Below are 23,286 nucleotides of genomic sequence, written 5' to 3'. Positions count from 1 at the left end.
CTGAGTAGCTGGGATTACAGGCGTGAGGAGCAGCACCCAGCTTTTCTTTCTTTCTTTGGTCCTGGGGCTTGAACTTAGGGCCTGGGTGCTGCCCCTGAGATGATTTTGCTCAAGGCTGGCGCTCTACCCCTCGAGCCACAGCGCCCTGCCAGCTTTGTGCTGGCTCAGGGGAGATGGGAAGTCTTGTGGGGCTTTTGGGCTGGCCTGGACGCGTGAGCCTCAGATCTCAGACTCCCTGGGTAGCTGGGATGACAGGCGATGCTCAGATCTGACTCCCTGAGTAGCTGGGATTACAGGTGTGAGGAGCAGCACCCAGCTTGCTTTCTTTCTTTGGTCCTGGGGCTTGAACTCAGGGCCTGGGTGCTGTCCCTGAGATGACTTTGCTCAAGGCTGGTGCTCTACCCCTCGAGCCACAGCGCCCTTCCAGCTTTGTGCTGGCTCGTGGGAGATGTGAAGTCTCGTGGGGCTTTTCCTGCCCAGGCTGGCCTGGACGCATGAGCCTCAGATCTCAGACTCCCTGAGTAGCTGGGATTACAGGCGTGAGGAGCAGCACCCAGCTTTTCTTTCTTTCTTTGGTCCTGGGGCTTGAACTTAGGGCCTGGGTGCTGCCCCTGAGATGATTTTGCTCAAGGCTGGCGCTCTACCCCTCGAGCCACAGCGCCCTGCCAGCTTTGTGCTGGCTCAGGGGAGATGGGAAGTCTTGTGGGGCTTTTGGGCTGGCCTGGACGCGTGAGCCTCAGATCTCAGACTCCCTGGGTAGCTGGGATGACAGGCGATGCTCAGATCTGACTCCCTGAGTAGCTGGGATTACAGGCGTGAGGAGCAGCACCCAGCTTTTCTTTCTTTCTTTGGTCCTGGGGCTTGAACTTAGGGCCTGGGTGCTGCCCCTGAGATGATTTTGCTCAAGGCTGGCGCTCTACCCCTTGAGCCACAGCTCCCTGCCAGCTTTTTGGTGGTTCACTCAAGAGGCTCACAGACTTTTCTGCCCTGGCTGGCTTTGAACTGCGATCCTTGGATCTCAGCCTCCTGAGGAGCTGGGATTCCAGGGCTGAGCTACCAGTGCCTGGCTTCCCTCCCTCCGTCCCCCCCCCTCCCCAATTTTTTTAAAAGAGAAATTGTGACCTGGCGCTGGTGGCTTCCTGCTGGAATCCTAGCTACTCAGGAGGCTGAGATCTGAGGATCACAGTTCAAAGCCAGCCCAGGTAGAAAAGTCTCCAATGAACCACTCAAAAAAACCCAGAAGTAGTGCAGTGGCTCAAGTGGTAGAGCTCCAGCCTTGAACACAAAGAGGCTCAGGGACAGTACCCAGATCCCGAGTTCAAGCCCCAGGATCAGCAAAGAAAAGAGAAAGAGAAATTGTTGCTGGGCGCTGATGGCTCCCGCCTGTCATTCTAGGTACTCAGGAGGCTGCGATCCTGAGGATCAAGGTCCAAAGACAGCCTGGATGGCCCAAAAGCCCACGATACTCTTGAATTAACCACCCAAAAGCTGGAAGGAGACGTGGTTCAAGTGGGGGAGAAAGGCAGCCTGGAGCAAGAAAGCTAAGCATGGGTGTCAGGCCCTGAGTTCGAATCCCAGTAAAGCAGAGACAGCTTCAGGGCTGGGCCAGGCTCCTGAGACCATCAGAAAATTCTCACCCTTGCTCCTAAAGCCTGAGATCTCAGGATTTTTAGTTTTCCAGTGCTGGGACTTGAACTCAGGGCTTGGACACTCTCCCTTCGTGTGTGTGTGTGTGTGTGTGTGTGTGTGTGTGTGTGTGTGTCAATCCTGGGCTTGAACTAGGCCTGCGCTGCTTGTTCATCGCAGACAAGTCTCAAGGGCTGGAGGCCTGGCTTGGTGGGTAGGGCGCCAGCCAATGAGCAAAAGCATCAGGTACCGAGTTGGAGTCCCAGTCTTGGATTTAAACTAAACCAAGATGTCCAGGGATCTTCCTGCCCGGGCTGGCTTAGAACCCTGATCCTTGGCGCCCAGCCTCCAGGGTGGCGGGGGTGACAGGCGCCCTTCCCGGGCAGTGGCGGTGGAGATGTCGCGTGGGGCTCCAGAGTCTCAGCCGCGCCCTCCATCCTCCATCCTCCCTCCTCCATCTCCATCTCCACCTCCATCCTCCATCTCCATCTCCATCCTCCTCCTCCATCTCCATCTCCACTTCCATCCTCCATCTCCATCCTCCTCCTCCATCCTCCATCTCCATCTCCACCTCCATCCTCCTCCTCCATCTCCATCCTCATCCTCCTCCTCCATCTCCATCTCCATCCTCCTCCTCCATCTCCATCTCCATCCTCCTCCTCCATCCTCCATCTCCATCTCCATCCTCCTCCTCCATCTCCATCTCCAGCCTCCTCCTCCATCCTCCATCTCCATCTCCAAACTCCTCCTCCATCCTCCATCCTCCTCCATCTCCATCTCCATCTCCATCTCCATCCTCCTCCTCTTCCTCCTCCTCCATCTCCATCTCCATCCTCCTCCTCCATCTCCATCCTCATCCTCCATCCTCCCTCTTCCCTCCTCCATCTCCATCCTCCTCCTCCATCTCCATCCTCCTTCTTCCCTCCTCCATCTCCATCTCCATCCTCCATCTCCATCCTCATCTTCCATCTCCACCCTCCTCCTCCATCTCCACCCTCCTCCTCCATCTCCATCTCCATCCTCCTCCTCCATCTCCATCCTCCATCTCCATCTCCATCCTCCATCTCCATCTCCACCTCCATCCTCCATCTCCATCCTCCTCCTCCATCCTTCATCTCCATCTCCACCTCCATCCTCCTCCTCCATCTCCATCCTCCTCCTCCTCCTCCATCTCCATCTCCATCCTCCTTCTCCATCTACATCTCCATCTCCATCTCCATCCTCCTCCTCCATCTCCATCCTCATCCTCCATCCTCCCTCTTCCCTCCTCCATCTCCATCTCCATCCTCCTCCTCCATCTCCATCCTCCTCCTCCATCTCCATCCTCATCCTCCATCCTCCCTCTTCCCTCCTCCATCTCCATCTCCATCCTCATCCTCCATCTCCATCCTCCTTCTTCCCTCCTCCATCTCCATCTCCATCCTCATCTTCCATCTCCATCCTCATCTTCCATCTCCACCCTCCTCCATCTCCACCCTCCTCCTCCATCTCCATCTCCATCTCCATCCTCCTCCTCCATCTCCATCCTCCATCTCCATCTCCATCCTCCATCTCCATCTCCATCTCCATCCTCCATCTCCATCCTCCTCCTCCATCTCCATCTCCACCTCCATCCTCCTCCTCCATCTCCATCCTCATCCTCCTCCTCCATCTCCATCTCCATCCTCCTCCTCCATCTCCATCTCCATCCTCCTCCTCCATCTCCATCTCCATCCTCCTCCTCCATCTCCATCTCCATCCTCCTCCTCCATCTCCATCTCCATCTCCATCCTCCTCCTCCATCTCCATCTCCATCCTACTCCATCTCCATCTCCATCTCCATCCTCCTCCTCCATCTCCATCCTCATCCTCCATCCTCCCTCTTCCCTCCTCCATCTCCATCTCCATCCTCATCCTCCATCTCCATCCTCATCCTCCATCTCCATCTCCATCCTCATCCTCCATCTCCATCTCCATCCTCATCCTCCAGCCTCCATCTCCATCCTCATCCTCCATCTCCATCCTCATCCTCCATCTCCATCTCCATCCTCATCCTCCATCTCCATCTCCATCCTCATCCTCCATCTCCATCCTCATCCTCCATCTCCATCTCCATCCTCCATCTCCATCCTCATCCTCCATCTCCATCCTCATCCTCCGTCTCCATCTCCATCTCCATCCTCATCCTCCATCTCCATTCTCATCTTCCATCTCCATCTCCATCTCCATCCTCATCCTCCATCTCCATCTCCATCTCCATCTCCATCCTCATCCTCATCCTCCATCCTCATCCTCCATCTCCATCCTCCTCCTCCATCTCCATCTCCATCCTCCTCCTCCATCTCCATCTCCATCCTCCTCCTCCATCTCCATCTCCATCTCCATCTCCATCCTCCTCCTCCATCTCCATCTCCATCCTACTCCATCTCCATCTCCATCTCCATCTCCATCCTCCTCCTCCATCTCCATCCTCATCCTCCATCCTCCCTCTTCCCTCCTCCATCTCCATCTCCATCCTCATCCTCCATCTCCGTCCTCATCCTCCATCTCCATCTCCATCCTCATCCTCCATCTCCATCTCCATCCTCATCCTCCAGCCTCCATCTCCATCCTCATCCTCCATCTCCATCCTCATCCTCCATCTCCATCTCCATCCTCATCCTCCATCTCCATCTCCATCCTCATCCTCCATCCTCCATCTCCATCCTCATCCTCCATCTCCATCTCCATCCTCCATCTCCATCCTCATCCTCCATCTCCATCCTCATCCTCCGTCTCCATCTTCATCTCCATCCTCATCCTCCATCTCCATTCTCATCTTCCATCTCCATCTCCATCCTCATCCTCCATCTCCATCTCCATCTCCACCCTCATCCTCCATCTCCACCCTCATCCTCCATCCTCATCCTCCATCCTCATCCTCATCCTCCATCTCCATCTCCATCCTCATCCTCCATCTCCACCCTCATCCTCCATCCTCATCCTCCATCCTCATCCTCATCCTCCATCTCCATCTCCATCCTCATCCTCCATCTCCATCCTCATCCTCCATCTCCATCTCCATCTCCATCTCCATCCTCATCCTCCATCTCCATCTCCATCCTCATCCTCCATCTCCATCCTCATCCTCCATCTCCATCTCCATCTCCATCTCCATCCTCCTCCTCCATCTCCATCTCCATCTCCATCCTCATCCTCCATCTCCATCTCCATCCTCATCCTCCATCTCCATCTCCATCTCCATCCTCATCCTCCATCTCCATCTCCATCTCCATCCTCCATCCTCATCCTCATCCTCCATCTCCATCTCCATCCTCATCCTCCATCTCCATCCTCATCCTCCATCTCCATCTCCATCTCCATCTCCATCTCCATCCTCCTCCTCCATCTCCATCCTCATCCTCCATCTCCATCTCCATCTCCATCCTCATCCTCCATCTCCATCTCCATCTCCATCTCCATCCTCATCCTCCATCTCCATCTCCATCTCCATCCTCATCCTCCATCTCCATCTCCATCCTCATCCTCCATCTCCATCTCCATCTCCATCCTCCATCTCCATCTCCATCTCCATCTCCATCCTCCATCTCCATCTCCATCCTCATCCTCCATCTCCATCTCCATCTCCATCCTCATCCTCGGGGGGCGGTGATCACGTGGTGCCGGGAGCCGGGGTGACTCGGGGGTCCCCGCAGGAAGTGGCCTTGCGGCAGGCCGGGAAGGTGCGCGGAGGCCCGCGTTTCCCGCCAAGTCCGGTCCTCACTCCCTTCCGGGTTTCGCTGTCCGTCAAACCCCCGCCCGGCCGCCGCTCGGAAGTCCCGCCCGAGACGTCATCCAATGCGCTCCCGCGCCTCCCGCCGCGTCACGGCGAGGAGGAGCCAATCAGGAGTTGTATCGGGGGGGGGGAGGGGGCGGAACCAAAATAACCTCCACTTCCTCCCAGCACCCGGCAGTGCCCACCCTCCTCGTGCGTCATCGCGTGATCGACGCCAGGCGCAGCCAATCCACGGTCAGGATGCGGCCCAGCCCACTCCGAAGCCAACCAATCACGACGAAGAGGAGGCGGAGACCACCGACGCGGGTCCCCTCGCGGTCCAGGTCCGGATCCTGCCGCGTTCCCCGCGGGGAAGGAGCCCCGGGCCCGCCTGGGATCCCGGGGTGAGGGCGATCGCGGGGGGGGGGGGGTCCCCAGAGGCCCCGCCCCCATCCAGGCGCAGCTGAGCGGGCTGGGCGGGGCCGCGGGGTTTGGGGGAGACCCCCCCCAGCTGCTTAAGGTGGAGCCGAACCTGGGGCCTGCCGCGCCCCCCTGCAGTCTCAGCTGGTTCTCCCTGATCCTCATTTGGCTTCAGGTGTGAAATGCCATGCGGAAGACTTGAAAAGCCTTGTGTCTTTCTGTGCGGGTCCTGGGACTTGAACTCAGGGCCTGGGACTTGAACTCAGCGCCTGGGACTTGAACTCAGCGCCTGGGACTTGAACTCAGCGCCTGGGACTTGAACTCAGCGCCTGGGACTTGAACTCAGGGCCTGGGACTTGAACTCAGGGCCTGGGACTTGAACTCAGCGCCTGGGACTTGAACTCAGGGCCTGGGACTTGAACTCAGGGCCTGGGACTTGAACTCAGCGCCTGGGACTTGAACTCAGGGCCTGGGACTTGAACTCAGCGCCTGGGACTTGAACTCAGCGCCTGGGACTTGAACTCAGCCGCTTTGGCTCCAGGCTGGCGCTCTACCCCTTGAGCCACAGCGCCCACTGCCGGCTTTGTCTGTGTCTGTGGTGCTGAGGAATCGAACCCAGGGCCTCCTGCATGCGAGGCGAGCGCTCTGCCCCTGAGCCTCCTGCCCAGCCCCAGGGGCTGTTTGGTTTTAATAGTACTGAGGATCAGACCCCGTGTGCGTCCTGTGAGCTCATGGTGTGGACACAGGATCTACAGCTTTAATGGGATCATAGCAGAGCTTCTGGCCCCGGGTGCCAACTGCTTATCTTAATTTCAGAATGTGTGGCGGTTGCAGATGTAAGGTAATTATAGGCACATGTAATGTAAATGACTACAGTCCAAGCCTTTTTAGCTGGAAGACAAAAGATCTCGCTCTCTGCAGGTGAACATAAGCCGGGCGGGCACTGGTGGCTCCCGCCTGTCATCTGAGCTACTCGGGAGGCTGAGATCTGAGGATCGAGGTTTGAGGCCAGCCTGGTCTGGAAAGTATATGAGATTCTAAGCGCCAAAGAACCAGCAAAAATCGGGAAGTAGAGGCGTGGTTCAAGTGGTAGAGGACTAGCCGTGGTGGAAAAGCTCAGGGACAGCACCTAGGCCTTGAGCTCAAATCCCAGGACCAAGAATCAGTCTATGTCTCTATGTATCCATCTATCTGCCTATCCTTCGATCCTCTATCATCTACCTATCTCTATTGTTCTAGGCAATGGTGGCTCACACCTGTCAGCTTAGCTACCCATTTGGCTGAGATCTGAGGATCAGGGTTCAAAGCCAGCCCAGGCAGGAAAGTCTGTGTGACTCTGATCTCCCAGGAACCACCAGAAAACCGGAAGTGGCGCTGTGGCTCAAAGTGGTAGAGCACACGCCTTGAGCAAAAGAGCTGAGGGACTCTGTGTGTGTGTGTGTGTACATATACACACATATTTATAGACAATTATATGTAGAATAAGATGAATAAAGTTATACAACGTGTACTATGTGAATATGAACATGAATGTACACATCCACCCGTGTATTTTTAGAGGTACTGGGACTTGAACTCGAGGCCTGTCTCGCTCACGCTGGCCCTGCCCATTCGCCACCTCTTCCCTTGGGGCTTTTCCTCGCTTATCTGGAATTGCTCTCTGCTGTGTCTGACCGGCCTGGCTTTGAACCCGGATCCTCGCGAGCGGCTGGCCTTCCTTCACCATCTGGGGTGAGGGTGGCCGCAGCTGGCTGGGCGCCGGCTCTGGAGGCTGCGATCGGGAGGATCGCGGCCCTTGGGGCCCAGGCCCGACCTCTCTGGGGTGGCGTAAATGCACCTGCGGGGCGGCAGATGGCCACGGAGGGGGTGGGGGTGGGCGCCTCGCGGCCCAGCGATCCAGGGATCTGTCGATCCGGGGATCCAGGGATCCATCCATCCATGTCCAGGCAGCAGCGGGGCGCTGGGACCGCGTCTCCGCGATCGATCGCTCCGGATCGCTCCAGCCATCGACCCATCGATCCAGTGATCTGTTGATCCAGGGATCCCACCGTCGCTCTCCAGGCGGCGGCGCGGCGTCTCCGCGATCGGTCGCCCCGGGATCGCTCCCGCCATCGACCCGGGATCCTCCGGCCGCCGCAGCGATCGGCCGGCGGGCGCAGGCTCCCCGGCTCCCCGGGCCTCCTTAACCGGCGCGGGCGGGGCGGAGGGCGGGGCGGCGCGCGGCGGAGGCCGGGGCGGAGCCGGGGCCTGCAGCCGAGCCGAGCCCGGGCCGGGCCGCACTCTCCGCGGGCCTCCGCTTCCCCGCCGGCGCCCCCGAGCCCCGAGCCCCCCCCACCCCGGATCCCCCCCCGGACCCCCTCCCGCCCCGCGGGGGCGTCAGCGCGGGACCCGGGCGCCGGGGTCCGGGGCGCGGCGGCCGCGGCCTCCGGGGCGCGCGCTGCGCAGGCCGGGCCGGGGCGCGGGGCGCGGGGCGGGGACCCCCGGCCGGCCGCGGGGCGCGGCCATGGCGTAGCCCGGGGCCGGGCACCCCGCGATCGGCCCGCGCCCCGCGATCGGCCCGCGCCCCGCGATCGGCCCGGCGCCCCGCGATCGGCCCGGCACCCCGCGATCGGCCCGGCACCCCGCGATCGGCCCGCGCCCCGCGATCGGCCCGCGCCCCGTCTCCTCGGCCTCCCCCCGGCTCGGGACAGGGGAGGCCCGGGGGACCCCCCCGGCCGGGGCAGCGTGTGGGGGTCCGGCCGCCTCCCGCTGCTGGGCCCCCCGTCGCCCCCCGCCCCCGCCGCGGGCCCCCCGTCCCCGCCCCGCGCCCCGGATGCGGGGGGCCGCCGGGCCCTGAGCGCGGGGCGCCCCCGGCCCCCCAGCCCCGGCTGCAGGTGGACTCGGCGCCTCGCGGGGGACGCAGGTGAGCTGGGGGGCGGGGAGGGGTGCGGGGGACCCCGGGGGAGGGCCTGGAGCGCGTGCGCACACGGGTGCGGGCAGGACTTGAACTCGCGGCCCGGACGCTGCCTGGGACACTTTGGCGCTCCGGGCGGGCGCTCCGCCCCTCCAGCCGGTTTCCTGGTGGTTTCATGGGAGATCAGAGTCTCAGGGCCTTTCCTGCCCGGGCTGGCCTCGAACCGCGATCCTCAGCTCTCAGCCTCCTGAGTGGCTGGGATTTCGGGCAGCTTTCCTAATGGCGTCCCCGGGGAGAGCTTCTGGGAGCCGCGTCCTGACTCTCTCCCGCCCCGGGGCTCAGGTCTCCGCGGGGGAACTGAACCAGGCCTGCGGGGCTGGGGCCCAGCCTCCGACCCTGCTGCTGCCTGGAGGCTCCCTGCGGGGATTCCCACCCCACGCCTTGGCTTTTTTCTTATCTTTGTGTGTGTCACTGCTGGGGCTTGAACTCGGGGCCTGGGCGCTGTCCCTCAGCTCTTCAGCTCCAGGCGGGCGCTCTACCCCTTGAGCCACAGCGCCACTTCTGGTTTTCTGTGGTTCATGGGAGATCAGAGTCTCATGGACTTTCCTGCCTGGGCTGGCTTTGAACCACGATCCTCAGATCTCAGCCTCCTGAGTGGCTGGGATGGCAGGCGGGAGCCACAGCACCCAGCAGCTTTGGCATTTCATACAAAGCCAAGCAAGAGGGAAAAAAAGCAATGAAGCTTCAGTATTTAAGTCTGGAACTGAGCCCCTGACTTTTGTTGTGCCAGGGCTCGGCCAGACAGAGACACACAGGGTCTTTTTGCTGAAGGGGGAAACTGAGGCATGATGCCACTTCATCAGGTAGCGTGGGAGGCTTAAGGACACTTGTAGTGAGTTCAGCATGAGGGGGACATCCGAGGGGAATGAGGAGGTGAGCCGGGCGCCGGCGCTCACGCCCGCCATCCCAGCTAACCCGGGAGGATCACTGGGCAGGAAAATCCATGGGACGCTTTCATCTCCAATAACCCAGGAGAATGCTGAAAGGCAGAGCCGTGGCTCAAGTGGTAGAGCGCCAGCCTTGAGAAAAAAAACCCCTCAGGGTGGTGGCGCCCAGGCTCCGAGTTCAAGTCCCAGGACTGACACACACACAACAAAAACAAAACGAAATATTTTCCTAGGTTCTTTAGCAAGAGCTGACAGGCCAGGGAGGCCAGTGTAATTCTATCTGTGGGGAGGATCCTGGTTGGAGGCCAGTCCAGGCAGAAAAGGTGGGAGGCTGGAAGCGGAGGATCGTGTTTTGAGGCCAATCTAGACAGGGAGGTTGGAGAGAGCCCTCTTTTCAAATGCACAGCGTGCGGGGCCTGCTTGTAAGACAGGCTCACACGGGGGATTGTGGTTCTCGGTGAGAACGGGTAGAAAAGTCTGGGAGACCATCCTGTGCTGCAGGAGTCTGCGTCAGCGAAGGCACCCCAGGCTCCGTGGTGGCGCTCCACCACTCGAACCACAGCTCCACTACCAGCTTTTCCCGGCAGTTCATTGGAGAGAAGAGTCTCACGGACTTTTCTGCCCGGGCTGGCCTCGAGCCACCATCCTCAGATCTCAGCCTCCTGAGTGTCTTCTCCTTCTGAGCCGGGAGATTCCCTCCAGCTGCAGGACTAACAGGTCAAAGGGTATTTAAAAACACGCCGCTGTGGCTCAGAGGCTGGGGTGCTCTGACGCAGAAAAGTCTAGAAGATATGTGGGTTTCTGGAATGGTGAAATGGCCCTTTGGCTTTGCATATTTCCATGGTGGAGGGGGGGGAGGGAGGGGGTGGGGGAGGGGGTAACCACTCCTTGGAAGTTCTAGGTAGGGCAAAGAGGAGGAGGAGGAGGAGGAGGGGGAGGAGGGGGAGGAGGAGGAGGAGGGGGAGGAGGAGGAGGAGGAGGAGGAGGAGGAGAAGAAGGAGAAGAAGGAGAAGAGGAGGAGGAGGAAGAGGAGGAGGGGGAGGAAGAGGAGGAGGAGGAGGAGAAGAAGAAGGAGAAGAGGAGGAGGAGGAAGAGGAGGAGGGGGAGGAAGAGGAGGAGGAGGAGGAGAAGAAGGAGAAGAGGAGGAGGAGGAGGGGGAGGAGGAGGAGGAGGAAGAGGAGGAGGGGGAGGAAGAGGAGGAGGAGGAGGAGGAGGGGGAGGAGGAGGAGGAGGAGAAGAAGAAGAAGGAGAAGAGGAGGAGGGGGAGGAGGAGGGGGAGGAGGAGGGGGAGGAGGAGAAGGAGGAGGAGGAGGAAGAGGAGGAGGGGGAGGAAGAGGAGGAGGAGGGGGAGGAGGAGGAGGAGGAGGGGGAGGAGGAGGAGAAGGAGGAGGAGGAGGAGGGGGAGGAGAAGAAGAAGGAGGAGAAGAGGAGGAGGAGGAGGGGGAGGAGGAGGAGGAGGGGGAGGAAGAGGAGGAGGAGGGGGAGGAGGAGGAGGAGGAGGGGGAGGAGGAGGAGGAGGAGGGGGAGGAGGAGGGGGAGGAGGAGGGGGAGGAGGAGGAGGAGGGGGAGGAGGAGAAGAAGAAGGAGGAGAAGAGGAGAAGGAGGAGGGGGAGGAGGGGGAGGAGGGGGAGGAGGGGGAGGAGGAGGAGGGGGAGGAGGAGGGGGAGGAGGAGGAGGAGGGGGAGGAGGAGGGGGAGGGGGAGGAGGAGGGGGAGGAGGAGGAGGAGGAGGGGGAGGAGGAGAAGAAGGAGGAGAAGAGGAGAAGGAAGAGGGGGAGGAGGAGGGGGAGGAGGAGGGGGAGGAGGAGGGGGAGGAGGAGGGGGAGGGTGGAGATCGGGATGAGCACTTCAGGATACTATTTATATGGATATTTTATTTTTTGTTCTATCATGGGGCTTGAACTCAGGGCCTGGGCGCTGTCCCTGAGCTCTTTTGCTCAAGGTGGGTGCTCTACCACTTGAACCACAGCGCCACTTCCGGTTTTTTGGTGGTTCATGGGAGATCAGAGGCTCACAGACTTTTTCCTGCCTGGGCTGGCTTTGAACCGCGATCCTCAGCTCTCAGCCTCCTGAGTAGCTGGGATGACGGGCGGGAGCCACTGGTGCCTGGTTCCTGTTTTATTTTTGTGCCACTATTGGGACTTGAACTCAGGGTCTCACTGTCTCCCGTGGTCTTTTGCTTTGGCTCAAGGTTGGCGCTCTTCCACTTGAGCTACAGCTCCGCTCCTGGCTTTTGTACTAGTTACTTGGACAACATAGTGTTGGTCAGATTGGTCAGCCTCAGGCTGGCTCTGAACCTCGATCCTCCGGATCTCAGCCTCCTGAGTGGCTGGGATGCCAGTGTGGGGCTCTCTTGCGTTTTCCCTCCTGTGTAGGAGCGCAGGGATGGCGTCAGGTGTCTGCCTGCTCTGGCCTCCTTAGGAATGAGGTGCTGCTCACAGCCCTGTGCCCTGGGCGTGTTGCAGGGTGGGAGCTACAGGCCGGGTACTTGTGTGTACAGGCCCATTATGAGGGTGGGGCCTTGCAGGCAGGACTGGAAGGATGTCTGAGGGCCAAACATCATAGGCCGAGAACTACAGCCTGAAACCCAGAGACACTGAGCCCTGTGTTAAAGATCCCAGGGGGCCGGGCGCTGGTGCGCACGCCTGGCATCCCAGCCACTCAGGAGGCTGAGATCTGAGGATCGCGGTTCAAGGCCAGCCCAGGCAGGAAAGTCTGTGAGACTCTGATCTCCAATAAACCACCAGAAAACCAGAAATGGCGCTGTGGCTCAAGGAGTAGAGCGCCCGCCTGGAGCTGAAGAGCTGAGGGACAGCGCCCAGGCCCTGAGTTCAAGCCCCAGGCCTGGAACAAGAAAAAAAACAGATAACCAGGAGAGTGGGGGCGAGTCCCATCTGGTCCTCGGCTTTGACTTGCAAAGTTAGCGCATATTTGATGTGGACACGGCTGTGGCTTCACTCGGTGTTTTCACGTCTTCGTGCCCGTCCCGGGGCTGGCTGCGGACCGCGATCCTCCGGATCTCCTGCGCCCCTGCGGGTGGGGATGGAGGTGCCGAGCCGGGGCCGGGCAGGCCGGGGGAGGCGGCGCAGGCCGGGCAGGCCGGGGGAGGCGGCGCAGGCCGGGCAGGCCGGGGCCGGCCGCCAGCTCCGCGGGCCCCGGCTGGCTATTTTTAGCCGGGCTCTCTGACGGGGAGGCGGGCCCCGGGCGGAGGGGCGGGACTTCCTGCTGCGGCCGGGCCCGGCGAGGCCGGGCTGCGCGCGCCGGGGGGCTCCGTGGGTAGCGTACGCGCCCGGCGGCGGTGGCGATGCCGGATCCTGCAGCCGCCGCCGCCGCCGCCGCCTTTGTCGTGGCTGTGGTTCTGCTTCTGGCTTCTCCTGGGCGGTGGAGAGCCTCAGGGGCGCGTCCCTCCCTGCCCGGGCTGGCCTCGAACCGCGATCCTGGGCGCCACGCGCGCGGGGGAGGCCGGGGTGGAGCGCCCGCCGGGGATGGGGAGCCGGGGGCCGCGGGTTCGAGCCCCGGGGCCGGCAGCAGCCACGAGATCCTCAGATCGATGGACCGATCGATGCATTGATTATTGATCGATCGATCGACGCATTGATTATTGATCGATCGATGCATTGATCATTGATCGATCGACGCATTGATTGTTGATCGATCGATCGACGCATTGATTATTGATCGACGAATTGATTATTGATCGATCGACGCATTGATTATTGATCGATCGATCGATGCATTGATTATTGATCGATCGACGCATTGATTATTGATCGATCGATCGGTTATCGATGGGTGGACCGATCGTCGGCCGTGGGCCGGCTCCCGCCGCCCCGCTCCGCCCGCGCGCGCCCCGGGCCTCGAACCCGCGCCCCGGCTCCCAGCCGCAGCCCCGCCCTCTGCCGCCCGCAGGCCGCGCAGGCGCCATGGCGTCGGACCTGGAGAGCAGCCTGACGTCCATCGACTGGCTGCCGCAGCTGACGCTGCGCGCCACGCTGGAGAAGCTGGGCGGGGCGGCGCCGGGCCGCCGGTGCGCGCCGGGCTCCCCGGCCGCCCCCGAGCCGCGCGCCGCCGCGCCGGGCGCCGAGGAGCCCGCGCAGGACGGCAAGCCGCGCTACAGCTACGCCACGCTCATCACCTACGCCATCAACTCCTCGCCCGCCAAGCGCATGACGCTCAGCGACATCTACCGCTGGATCTGCGACAACTTCCCCTACTACAAGAGCGCCGGCGTGGGCTGGAAGGTGCGCGCGGCGTGCGCGTGCGCGGGGGTGGGCACGTGTAGCTGCTGGAAGGTGTGCGGGGGTGTGCGCATGCGCGTGGATGGGCTGGACGGTGCGCGGGGGTGTGCGCATGCGTGCGATGTAGGTGCGCGTGGATGGGCTGAAAGGTGTGCGGCGTGTGCGCATGCGCGTGGATGGCCGGAAGGTGCGCGGGGGTGTGCGCATGCGTGCGATGTGGGTGCGCATGTGCGTGGATGGGCTGGAAGTGCATGGGGGTGTGCGCATGCGCGTGGATGGGCTGGAAGGTGCGCGGGGGAGTGCGCATGTGTGTGATGTGGGTGCGCATGCGCATGGATGGCTGGGGGGGGTGCGCATGCGTGCGATGTGAGTGTGCATGAGCATGGATGGCTGGAAGGTGCGCGGGGGTGTGCGCATGCGTGTGATGTGGGTGCGCACGTGCGTGGATGCGCTGGAAGGTGCGCGGGGGTGTGCGCATGCGTGTGATGTGGGTGCGCACGCGCGTGGATGCGCTGGAAGGTGCGCGGGGGTGTGCGCATGCGTGTGATGCGGGTGCGCATGGATGGTGGGGGTGTGCGCATGCGTGCGATGTGGGTGTGCCTGAGCATGGATGGCTGGAAGGTGCGCGGGGTGTGTGCGCATGCGCGTAATATGGGTGCGCATGCGCGTGGATGGGCTGGAAGGCGCTCAGCAGGAATGCGCATGCGCCGTGCCTGGAGCTTGCACTCGGGGCCCTGGACTCTGGTCTCTGGGGCTTTTGTGCGCCAGGCTGGCTGGTGCTCCACCACCTGAGCCACTGCCCCACGTCTGGCTTTCTTTTTTTGTTGATTTTTTTTGGAAATAAGACTTGCGGTAGATTTTCCTGCCCGGGCCGGCCTCGAACCGCGATCCTCAGCTCTCAGCCTCCTGCGTAGCGGGGGTGGCCTGGGTGGCGTGGTAGGTGGTTCTGTGTTCCTTTAGGTCCTAGTAGGAAGTTTTCTGCTGTGCACAAACCCGGGGGGTCACCTTGTTTCTCTGCTCCCCCAGAATTCCATTCGGCACAACCTGTCTCTCAACAAGTGTTTCCGGAAGGTTCCCCGACCTCGAGATGACCCTGGGAAGGTGAGCTGGAGCGGGAAGGCGGGGGAAGCCCGGGGCTCTCCAATTACCCGGAAGAGGAAGCGTGTTCACTAGAGAAGCGGCTTCCTCCCTGCAGGAAGAACATGCCCGGCTGTGAGGCCTGTGGGCCTGCGTGGGAATGGGGGGTCCTGGGGCTCGAACTCAGGGCCTGGGCGCTGTCCCTCAGCTCTTCAGCTCAAGGCGGGCGCTCTACCACTTGAGCCACAGCGCCACTGCCAGCTTTTTGGTGGTTCTTTGGAGATAAGAATCTCATAGACTTTCCTGCCCAGGCTGGCCTCTAACCACCATCCTCTAAGCTCAGCCTCCCGAGTAGCTGGGATGACAGGCGTGAGCCATCAAAACCTGACTCTCCTCCTCTTCTTTTCCCTCCCTTCATCCTCCCTCTCCTCCTGTCCCTTTCCCTCTGCTCCTCTTCCTCCTCCCCATTTTCCCCCCTTCTTTCTTCCCTCTCCTCTTGTACCCTCCTTCTCCCTCCTTTCCCTACTTCCTCCCTTCCTCTCCCCCCCCCTTCTCCTCGATCCGCGTTCTCAGTTCCCTGCCTGCGTTCTCCTGACACCTGTGCACACGCAGACGTCTTGAACTCCGTATCCTGGGGTGGGAAATGGTGCCGGCACTGATTTGGGGGTGGCTTTTATTCCAGGGCTCTTACTGGACCATCGACACCTGTCCCGACATCTCTCGGAAGAGGAGACACCCCCCGGATGATGAGGTGAGCCGGGGACCCCCCCACTTGCTCCCCTCTCCCCCTCCCCCTCCCCTGAGACCTCTCCCCTGTCGCCATCTTCAGCTGTGTCAAGACTCCCCCGAGCAGGAGGCCAGCAAGAGCCCCCGGGGGGCTGTGCCGGGAAGCGGGGAGCCCCCGGCCTCCCTGCCTCCCGAGGGCAACCCTCAGATGCCGCTCTCCAGCCCTGCCGCCATGGCCAGCTACAGCCAGGTAGGAAGATGAGGGGCTCGGGGGGAGGGGAGGGGTGGCTGGACGGACTCTGACACTTCAATCAAAACTGAAGTTACACATTGAGTCAGCGCCCGTAGCGCACGCCTGTAATCCCAGCTACTCCGGAAGCTGAGATCCAATGATCGCGGCTCCAAGCCAGCTGGGACAGGAAAGTCCGTGAGACTCTATCTCCAACGAACCACTAAAAAGCCTGCAGCGGGGCTGTGGCTCAAGTGGTAGAGCACCAGCCTTGAGCGAAAAAGCCAAGTGATAGTGTGAGTTAAGTCCCAGTGTGGGGTCAGATAGACAAACAGGCAGACATAAAGAACCGATGAGAGATGGAGAAGATGAAGCCACACAGGGAACCAATGAGAAACAGAGGAGATTAAACCATATGGAGAGCCAATGGGAAAAGGAGATGGAGTTATACAGAGAACCAATGAGAAACGAAGGTGATGTCATACAGAGGACCAATGAGACATGGAGAAGATGATGCCTTACAGAGAACCAATCAGAAAAAGAGATGCAGTGACACAGAACCAATGAGAAGCGGAGAAGATGAAGCTACACAGCCAATGAGAAACGCGGGAAAAGATGGAGCCACACCGAGAACCAAGAGAAAAGGACACGAAGCCACGCAGAGAAGCAGCGGGAAAAGGGGCTGCAGCCACACAGAGCCCAGAGACAGAAGATGAGACCGCGGGAGAGCCAGTGGGAAGAGGAGATGGAGCCGCACAGAAAAGCAGAGACGTAGCTGAGCGCTGGTGGCTCACGCCTGTAATCCTAGCTACTCAGGAGGCTGAGATCTGAGGATCGCGGTTCAAAGCCAGCCCGGGCAGGAGAGACCGTGAGACTCCTATCTCCAATAAACCACCAGAAAACCAGAAGTGGCGCTGTAGCTCAAGTGGTAGAGCGCCAGCCTTGAGCTGAAGAGCTGAGGGACAGCGCCCAGGCCCAGAGTTCAAGCCCCACGACCGACAAAAAAAAAAAAAAAAAGCAGAGACGTGGAGAAGAACTGAAACCACACAGAGCCCGTGACAGGTGCAGAGAACCAGTGAGAAATGGAGATGGTGCCTTGCAGAGAGCCAATGAGAAAACGAGATGGAGTCACACAGAGCCAATGAGAAAACGAGATGCAGTCACACAGAGCCAATGAGAAAACGAGATGCAGTCACACAGAGCCAATGAGAAAACGAGATGCAGTCACACAGTGCCAATGAGAAAACGAGATCGAGTCACACAGAGCCAATGAGAAAATGAGATGAAGAAGTCACACAGAGAGCCAATGAGAATAGGTCATGAAACCACACAGAACCAATAAGAAAACGAGATGGAGTCGCACAGAACCAATGAGAAAACGAGATGGAGTCGCACAGACAGCCAGTGAGAAATGCAGATGAAGTCACACAGAGAGCCAATGAGAAGAGGACAAGAAACCACACAGAACCAATGAAAAAAGGACATGAAGCCACACAGAACCAATGAGACATGGAGACGAAGCTACGCAGAGAGCCAATGAGAAACGCAGGAAAAGGTGAAGCCACAGAGATAACCAATGGGAAAAGGACATGAAGCCCCACCCTGAGAACCAATGAGAAATGGAGGAAAAGATGAAGCCCCACCCAGAGAACCAATGAGAAACGGAGGAAGGGGTAAAGCCGTGCCATTGGGTAGCAGGGAGCGAATGAGGCGCGCGGGGGGGCGGGGCCGGGGGCGGGGCCGGGCCGGGGGGCGGGGCCGGGCGGGCTGACGCTGTCCGCTGTCCGCGCAGGTGCAGCCGGGCTCGGCGGCGTCTGCGGACGGCAGCAGCGGCGGCGCGGCCCCGGGCCCCGGCGGTGGCGGCGGGCGGGACGGCGGCGGCGGCGGCGGCGGCGCGGAGGGCGGCGCGCCCCTCTACACCGCCAACCCCGACTTCAAGTTCTCCTACTCCGAGATCAACTTCCAGGACCTGAGCTGGTCCTTCCGCAACCTGTACAAGTCCATGCTGGAGAAGTCGTCCTCGTCCGCCGCCTCCCAGCACGGTCAGTGCACTCATTCATTCATTCATTCACTCATTCATTCATTCACTCATCCGGCCAGGCCGGGGCCGCGAACCCAGGGCCTGAGCAGCCCCAGCCCCCGGCCGGGCCTCCACCGCGGATCCCCCGGCCTCGGCCTCCACCGCGGATCCCCCGGCCTCGGCCTCCACCGCGGATCCCCCGGCCTCCACCGCGGATCCCCGGCCTCGGCCTCCACCGCGGATCCCCCGGCCTCCACCGCGGATCCCCCGGCCTCGGCCTCCACCGCGGATCCCCCGGCCTCGGCCTCCCCAGCGGCGGGGGGTCCCTCCCAGCCCACCCTGGGCCGCTTCCCCGCCCCGGCCAGGCGAGGGGATCCCCCCCACGCTCACCCTCCTCTGTTTTTGCTCCCCCTCCCCAGGCTTCTCGTCGCTGCTGGGGGACATGGCACCCTCCAACAACTACTACATGTACCAGCAGCCGCCGCCGCAGACGCCGGCCCCGGCCCAGGGCGCCCCCGCCGTGCCGGCCGCCCCGCCTCTGCACACCCCGAACCCCGACGGGCCGCCCGGGGTGCTGGGCATGCACGCCTCCCTGCAGCAGCCGGGGTATCCCCACCCGCCGCACCCCGCCCAGCAGCCAGCGCCGCAGCCGCCGGGCCCCGCCGCCATCCACAGCCCCGCGTTCGGTGAGTCGGCAGGTGCAAAGGTCCTGCGGCCGCTCTGCCCAGGCGGGGCCCCCTGCGCGTCGCTTCAGTTGGTGATTTTGCTGCCAGTCCTGGGGCTTGAACTCGGGGCCCCGGCGCCGTCCCGCAGCTCTTCAGCTCAAGGCGGGCGCTCTACCCCCTGAGCCGCGGCGCCACTGCCGGGTTTCACTGGAGATCAGAGTCTCCCGCACTTTCCCCGCCCCGGCTGGCCTCCAACTGCGATCCTCAGCTCTCAGCCTCCTGCGTAGCTGGGATGACAGGCGGGAGCCGCCAGCACCGGGGGTACAAATCTGGGCTGCTGAGGCCAACCCTGCAGAGGTGCAGGAATCTGGTGTGAATCCAGGGGCCGCCATGTTTGAGTGTCCCCCCTGCCTGGGGCCACAGCTCACTGCTGGCTTTCCCTCCACAGCCTTCCCTCCAGACTGGTGCTCCAGCCTCGACTCCCTCAAGGAGAGCTTTAAGATGGTCAACCGGCTCAACTGGTCCAGCATCGAGCAGTCGCAGTTCTCAGGTGAGGGCCGCACAGGTAGCATCCGGGCCGGCGCCAGTAGCGCACGCCTGTAATCCCGGCCAGTCCGGAGGCAGAGATGGAGGACCCCACGCGGAAGCCAGCGTGGGCTCAAACGTCCAGGAGACTCTTAACCTCCAACAAAGCTGGACGTGGAGCCGTGGCTCAGGGGGTAGAACGCCAGCCTTGAGTGAAAAAGCTCAGGAAAGCCGGCAGAGGCCCCGAGTTCAAACCTCAGTCCCGGCCGAAAGAGGGGGGGAGCAAGCGGAAGAGAAATGGGAGCAGGAGAAGCAGGGAGGAGGAGAGGGAGAATTGGAAAGTGCTAGTTATTATTTCGTGTTGTTACTATTATTTAATTAGTAGTCGCATTTTCGTGCTGGTCCTGGGACTTGAACTCAGGGCCTGGGCGCTGTCCCTCAGCTCTTCAGCTCAAGGCTGGCGCTCTACCACTTGAACCACAGCGCCACTTCTGGCTTTTTGCTGGTTCGTGGGAGATCAGAGTCTCTCGGACTTTCCCGCCCGGGCCGGCCTTGACCCGCGATCCTCAGATCTCAGCCTCCCGAGTGGCTGGGATGGCAGGCGTGCGCACCGACGCCCGGCTGGTAGATCTGGCTGTGGTTTCCCGCTGTGGGCGGCTGAGGGAGAGGGGGGCCGTTCTCGGGGCGCCCTGCCTCTCGGGGTGAGCTCGCTTCGCTCTTGTGTTTCCAGAACTGATGGAGAACCTGCGGCAGGCCGAGCAGAAGAATTGGACTCTGGACCAGCACCACATCGCCAACCTGTGCGACTCCCTCAGCCATTTCCTCACGCAGGCCGGGCACCTGCCCCCCCAGAGCCCGCACCGGCCCCCCGCGCCGGCCCCCCGCACCGAGGCCTGCGCCCTCACCGGCGGCAAGCAGGGAGCAGCCATGAGCCAAGGTGCCAACCCGCCCTCCCGCAGAGGCGGACATTAGTGGTGCGTGGCCGGGCACCGGTGCGCACGCCTGTCATCCCAGCTACTCAGGAGGCTGAGATCTGAGGATCACGGTTCAAAGCCAGCCTGGGCAGGAAAAGTCCATGAGACTCTGATCTCCACTGAACCACCAGAAAACCAGACATGGCGCTGTGGCTCAAGGGGTAGAGCGCCAGCCTGGAGCTGAAGAGCTGAGGGACAGCGCCCAGGCCCTGAGTTCAAGCCCCAGGACCAACACACACAGACACACACACAACAGTGCGAGAAAGAAATGTGAAAACTGGGGAAGGGCATGTTTTGTTTCTTCCTTTCTTTATTGAGAAGAAAGACCCTTCTCTCCAGGAACCTGCTTTTTTTGTGTGTGTGTGTGTGCCAGTCGCGGGATTTGAACTCAGGGCCTGGGTGCTGTCCCTCAGCTCTTCAGCTCCAGGCTGGCGCTCTACCCCTTGAGCCACAGCGCCACTTCCGGTTTTCTGGTGGTTCCTTGGAGATCAGAGTCTCACGGACTTTCCTGTCCGGGCTGGCCTTGAACCACGATCCTCAGCTCTCAGCCTCCTGAGTGGCTGGGATGACAGGCGTGCGCCGTGGCACGCAACTTCAAATAACTCTTGTCTTGCTTTGGCAGTGAACTCGTACGGACACCCCCAGCCCCCCCACCTCTACCCTGGCCCATCGCCCATGTACCCCGTCTCTACCCAGGACTCGGCAGGCTACAGCCGCCCAGGTAAGAGCCTGAAAGTGGCCTCCCCGCCCGCTCCCTTCTCCTTCATTCATTCTTTTTGAATGAATGAATGATTTGATGCCAGTCCTGGGTCTCGAACTCAGGACCGCCCGCCCTGGCTTAGCTTTCTCATTCAAGGCCGGCCTGGAACCACGATCCTCCTATCTCAGCCTTCTGAGTGGCTGGGATTACAGGCGTGAGCAGCGGTGCCCGGCTTTCCTCCAACCTTGAATTCTCTCTGTGTCTCTCGCCTCTCAGCTCACCACCTGGTCCCCCGGCCCCCCGTCCAGGCCCCCGCCGCGAATGAGGAGATTTCTGACGACTTCGACTGGGACTTGATCACCTAACGCGTCCTCCAGGAGCACGGAGACAGAAATGCACCCCTCCTCCCGCTGTACATACACACACTCTCTCTTTTGGTTCTGAGTTCCTCCCCGATCCCTGACATCACCGCCACCGGCTGCCACCAACCCAGACTTCCCGTCTCTGTCCTGGCTTCCTTCCTCTTTGGCCCCAAGTTTTGATCTTTTATTGGTCGTTTTTAATTCTTCTAATTGGAGGAGGAGGAGGAGGAGGAATTAATTGGTTCCATACGATCTCTGCCCACGCCTCCCACCAGCGCCCATCAGCGTCCGCCTTTGCGAATTGCAAAGCAAAACAAGAACACGGAAAAAAAAAACCGATCAGGCCTCCAGAGCACTGCACGATCCTCAGATCCCAGCCTCCTGTGCGGCTGGGATTACAGGCGTGCGCACCGGTGCCCGGCTGCCGGGCCTGTCACTGGCAGGAGCAACCCAGACTTGGTTGAGGGGCACAGGCCAGCGGGAGACGGGGTTCGGGGTTCAGGTGTATTCTTAGCGCCGTCCCTTTGCTCTGCACCCTGCCTCTCAGATCCTCTCTCCCCAGATCCCTTCTCGTTCCTTCCCCTTCTCTCCACTTCCCCTCTCCTCCCTCCCCTGCCCCTCCCTCTTTCCTCTCCTGTGGTTTTCTTCTTTAATTTTCTTTTTTTCGTGTGTGTGTGTTGCTCCTGGGCCTTACGCCCCACCCCGTGCCTTCTTCTTATTTTTTTTCCTCCTCAAGGTTGGCGCTCTACCACTTGAGCCACACCTCCCCTCCTGATTTTTGCCAGTTCATAGGAGATAAGAGTCTGCCGGGCTTTCCAAGGCCAGGCTAGCTTTCAACTGCCATCCACATAGCCTAGCCGGGATTACAGGCGTGAGCCACCGGGCCCGGCCCTAGCTCATGATCTGAAGAGGTGGAGTTGGTTTTAGTTGGTGCATGAACACCTCTGGTCAGTACTGGGTCAGGTGGGTTTTTTGTTCGTTTGCTTTTGGTGGCTCGAACTCAGGGCCTGGCCTGGGTGCTGTCCCATAGATCCTTCCTTCCTTCCTTCCTTCCTTCCTTCCTTCCTTTCCTTCCCCAGGTTGGTGCTCTACCAACTGAGCCCAGCCTCCACTCCTGCTGGTTCAGTGGAGATCAGAGTCCGCCGGACTTTTCCTGCCTAAGGCTGGCCTCGAACCGCGATCCTCAGACCTCAGCCTCCCGAGTGGCTGGGATGCCAGGCGGGCGCCACCGCGCCCAACCCTCCTTCCATGTTCACGCCACCGGCTGCTCACGGGGACACTGTGTGTCAGTCCTCACGGCCCCCCGCCCCCCTGCTTCTCTCCCCCGGGCCCCCTCTGCCCTGTGGCTGGCAAAGGATTCTGCGGGAGCGCGGGGAGAGGCAGAGATGGCGGGGGTTGGAGCGGGCAGCTGAGCGAAAGAAGCACTTTATTTCTTTGAGTCTTTTGTAAGAAAAAACGAACAGAAACCCCACAGAACTCGGGCCGAGCACAGAACCTCGCGCTGTGCTCATGGGGTGGAGCTAGGGCATACTGTTTTGTTATTATTGTTGATTTTCCTTGGTGTCGGTCGTGGGGCTCGAACTCGCGGCCTGGGCGCTGTCCCTCAGCTCAAGGCGGGTGCTCTACCCCTTGAGCCACAGCGCCACGTCTGGTTTTCGGGTGGTTCCTGGGAGATCAGAGTCTCATGGACTTTTCCTCCCCGGGCCAGCCTTGAACCGCGATCCTCAGCTCTCAGCCTCCTGAGTGGCCGGGATTACAGGCGTGCGCCACGGGTCTCTGCCTACACCTTCTTGTTGGCTTATTCACATCCACCCGGGTTTGGGCCGGGTCGGGTGAAGTCTGGTCAAGGCAAGGTCTAGGGGTCTGGTCTCAGCCCATCGGCCCCGGGCTACTTTCCACTCTACATCCACTGCGACGGCTGACACCTGCCTTCTACCCAGGATGCTTTGCGAGCGCGCAGGCTGGGAGCCGTGTGGGATTTTGTTGGTTTGTTTTTGCATGCTTTCTTAATAAAAAGAAGAAAGAAACAAGCCTTCCCAGCTGGGTGGTCTCTGCTGTTTTTTCTTTCCTCCTTTTATTTATCTATTTATTTAGTTACTACTTTTCCACCAGTGGTGGGACTTGAACTCAGGGCCTGGGCGCTGTCCCTCAG

At 60.8% G+C, this 23,286-nt stretch overlaps 1 protein-coding gene across 1 annotated transcript; it reads left to right on the top strand.

Moving 5' to 3' along the window:
• The first annotated feature begins 8,367 nt into the window (after positions 1–8,367).
• LOC138835345 (forkhead box protein J2-like) lies at positions 8,368–23,174 on the top strand. The gene is made up of 11 exons (XM_070033933.1): positions 8,368–8,681; positions 13,528–13,859; positions 14,883–14,957; positions 15,616–15,684; positions 15,763–15,909; positions 17,681–17,930; positions 18,328–18,594; positions 19,022–19,123; positions 19,829–20,035; positions 20,695–20,793; positions 21,049–23,174. Exons 2-11 carry the CDS (start codon positions 13,542–13,544, stop codon positions 21,135–21,137), a joined length of 1,623 nt encoding a protein of 540 aa, XP_069890034.1. The 5' UTR covers positions 8,368–8,681; positions 13,528–13,541; the 3' UTR covers positions 21,138–23,174.
• Positions 23,175–23,286: the final 112 nt, after the last annotated feature.

Source organism: Dipodomys merriami, unplaced genomic scaffold (genome assembly GCF_024711535.1).
Source record: "Dipodomys merriami isolate MVZ:Mamm:240054 unplaced genomic scaffold, mDipMer1.0.p SCAF_233, whole genome shotgun sequence".
Lineage (NCBI taxonomy): Eukaryota > Metazoa > Chordata > Mammalia > Rodentia > Heteromyidae > Dipodomys > Dipodomys merriami.
The sequence above is the reverse complement of the archived record's forward strand: the minus strand, read 5'-3'. Positions and strand labels throughout refer to the sequence as shown.

Coding starts and splice junctions, on each gene's coding strand:
- LOC138835345 (XM_070033933.1), top strand. CDS start 13,542: ATGGCGTCGGACCTGGAGAGCAGCCTGACGTCCATCGACTGGCTGCCG. Junction 13,860..14,882: donor GCGCCGGCGTGGGCTGGAAG/GTGCGCGCGGCG, acceptor CTGCTCCCCCAG/AATTCCATTCGGCACAACCT. Junction 15,910..17,680: donor CCATGGCCAGCTACAGCCAG/GTAGGAAGATGA, acceptor CTGTCCGCGCAG/GTGCAGCCGGGCTCGGCGGC.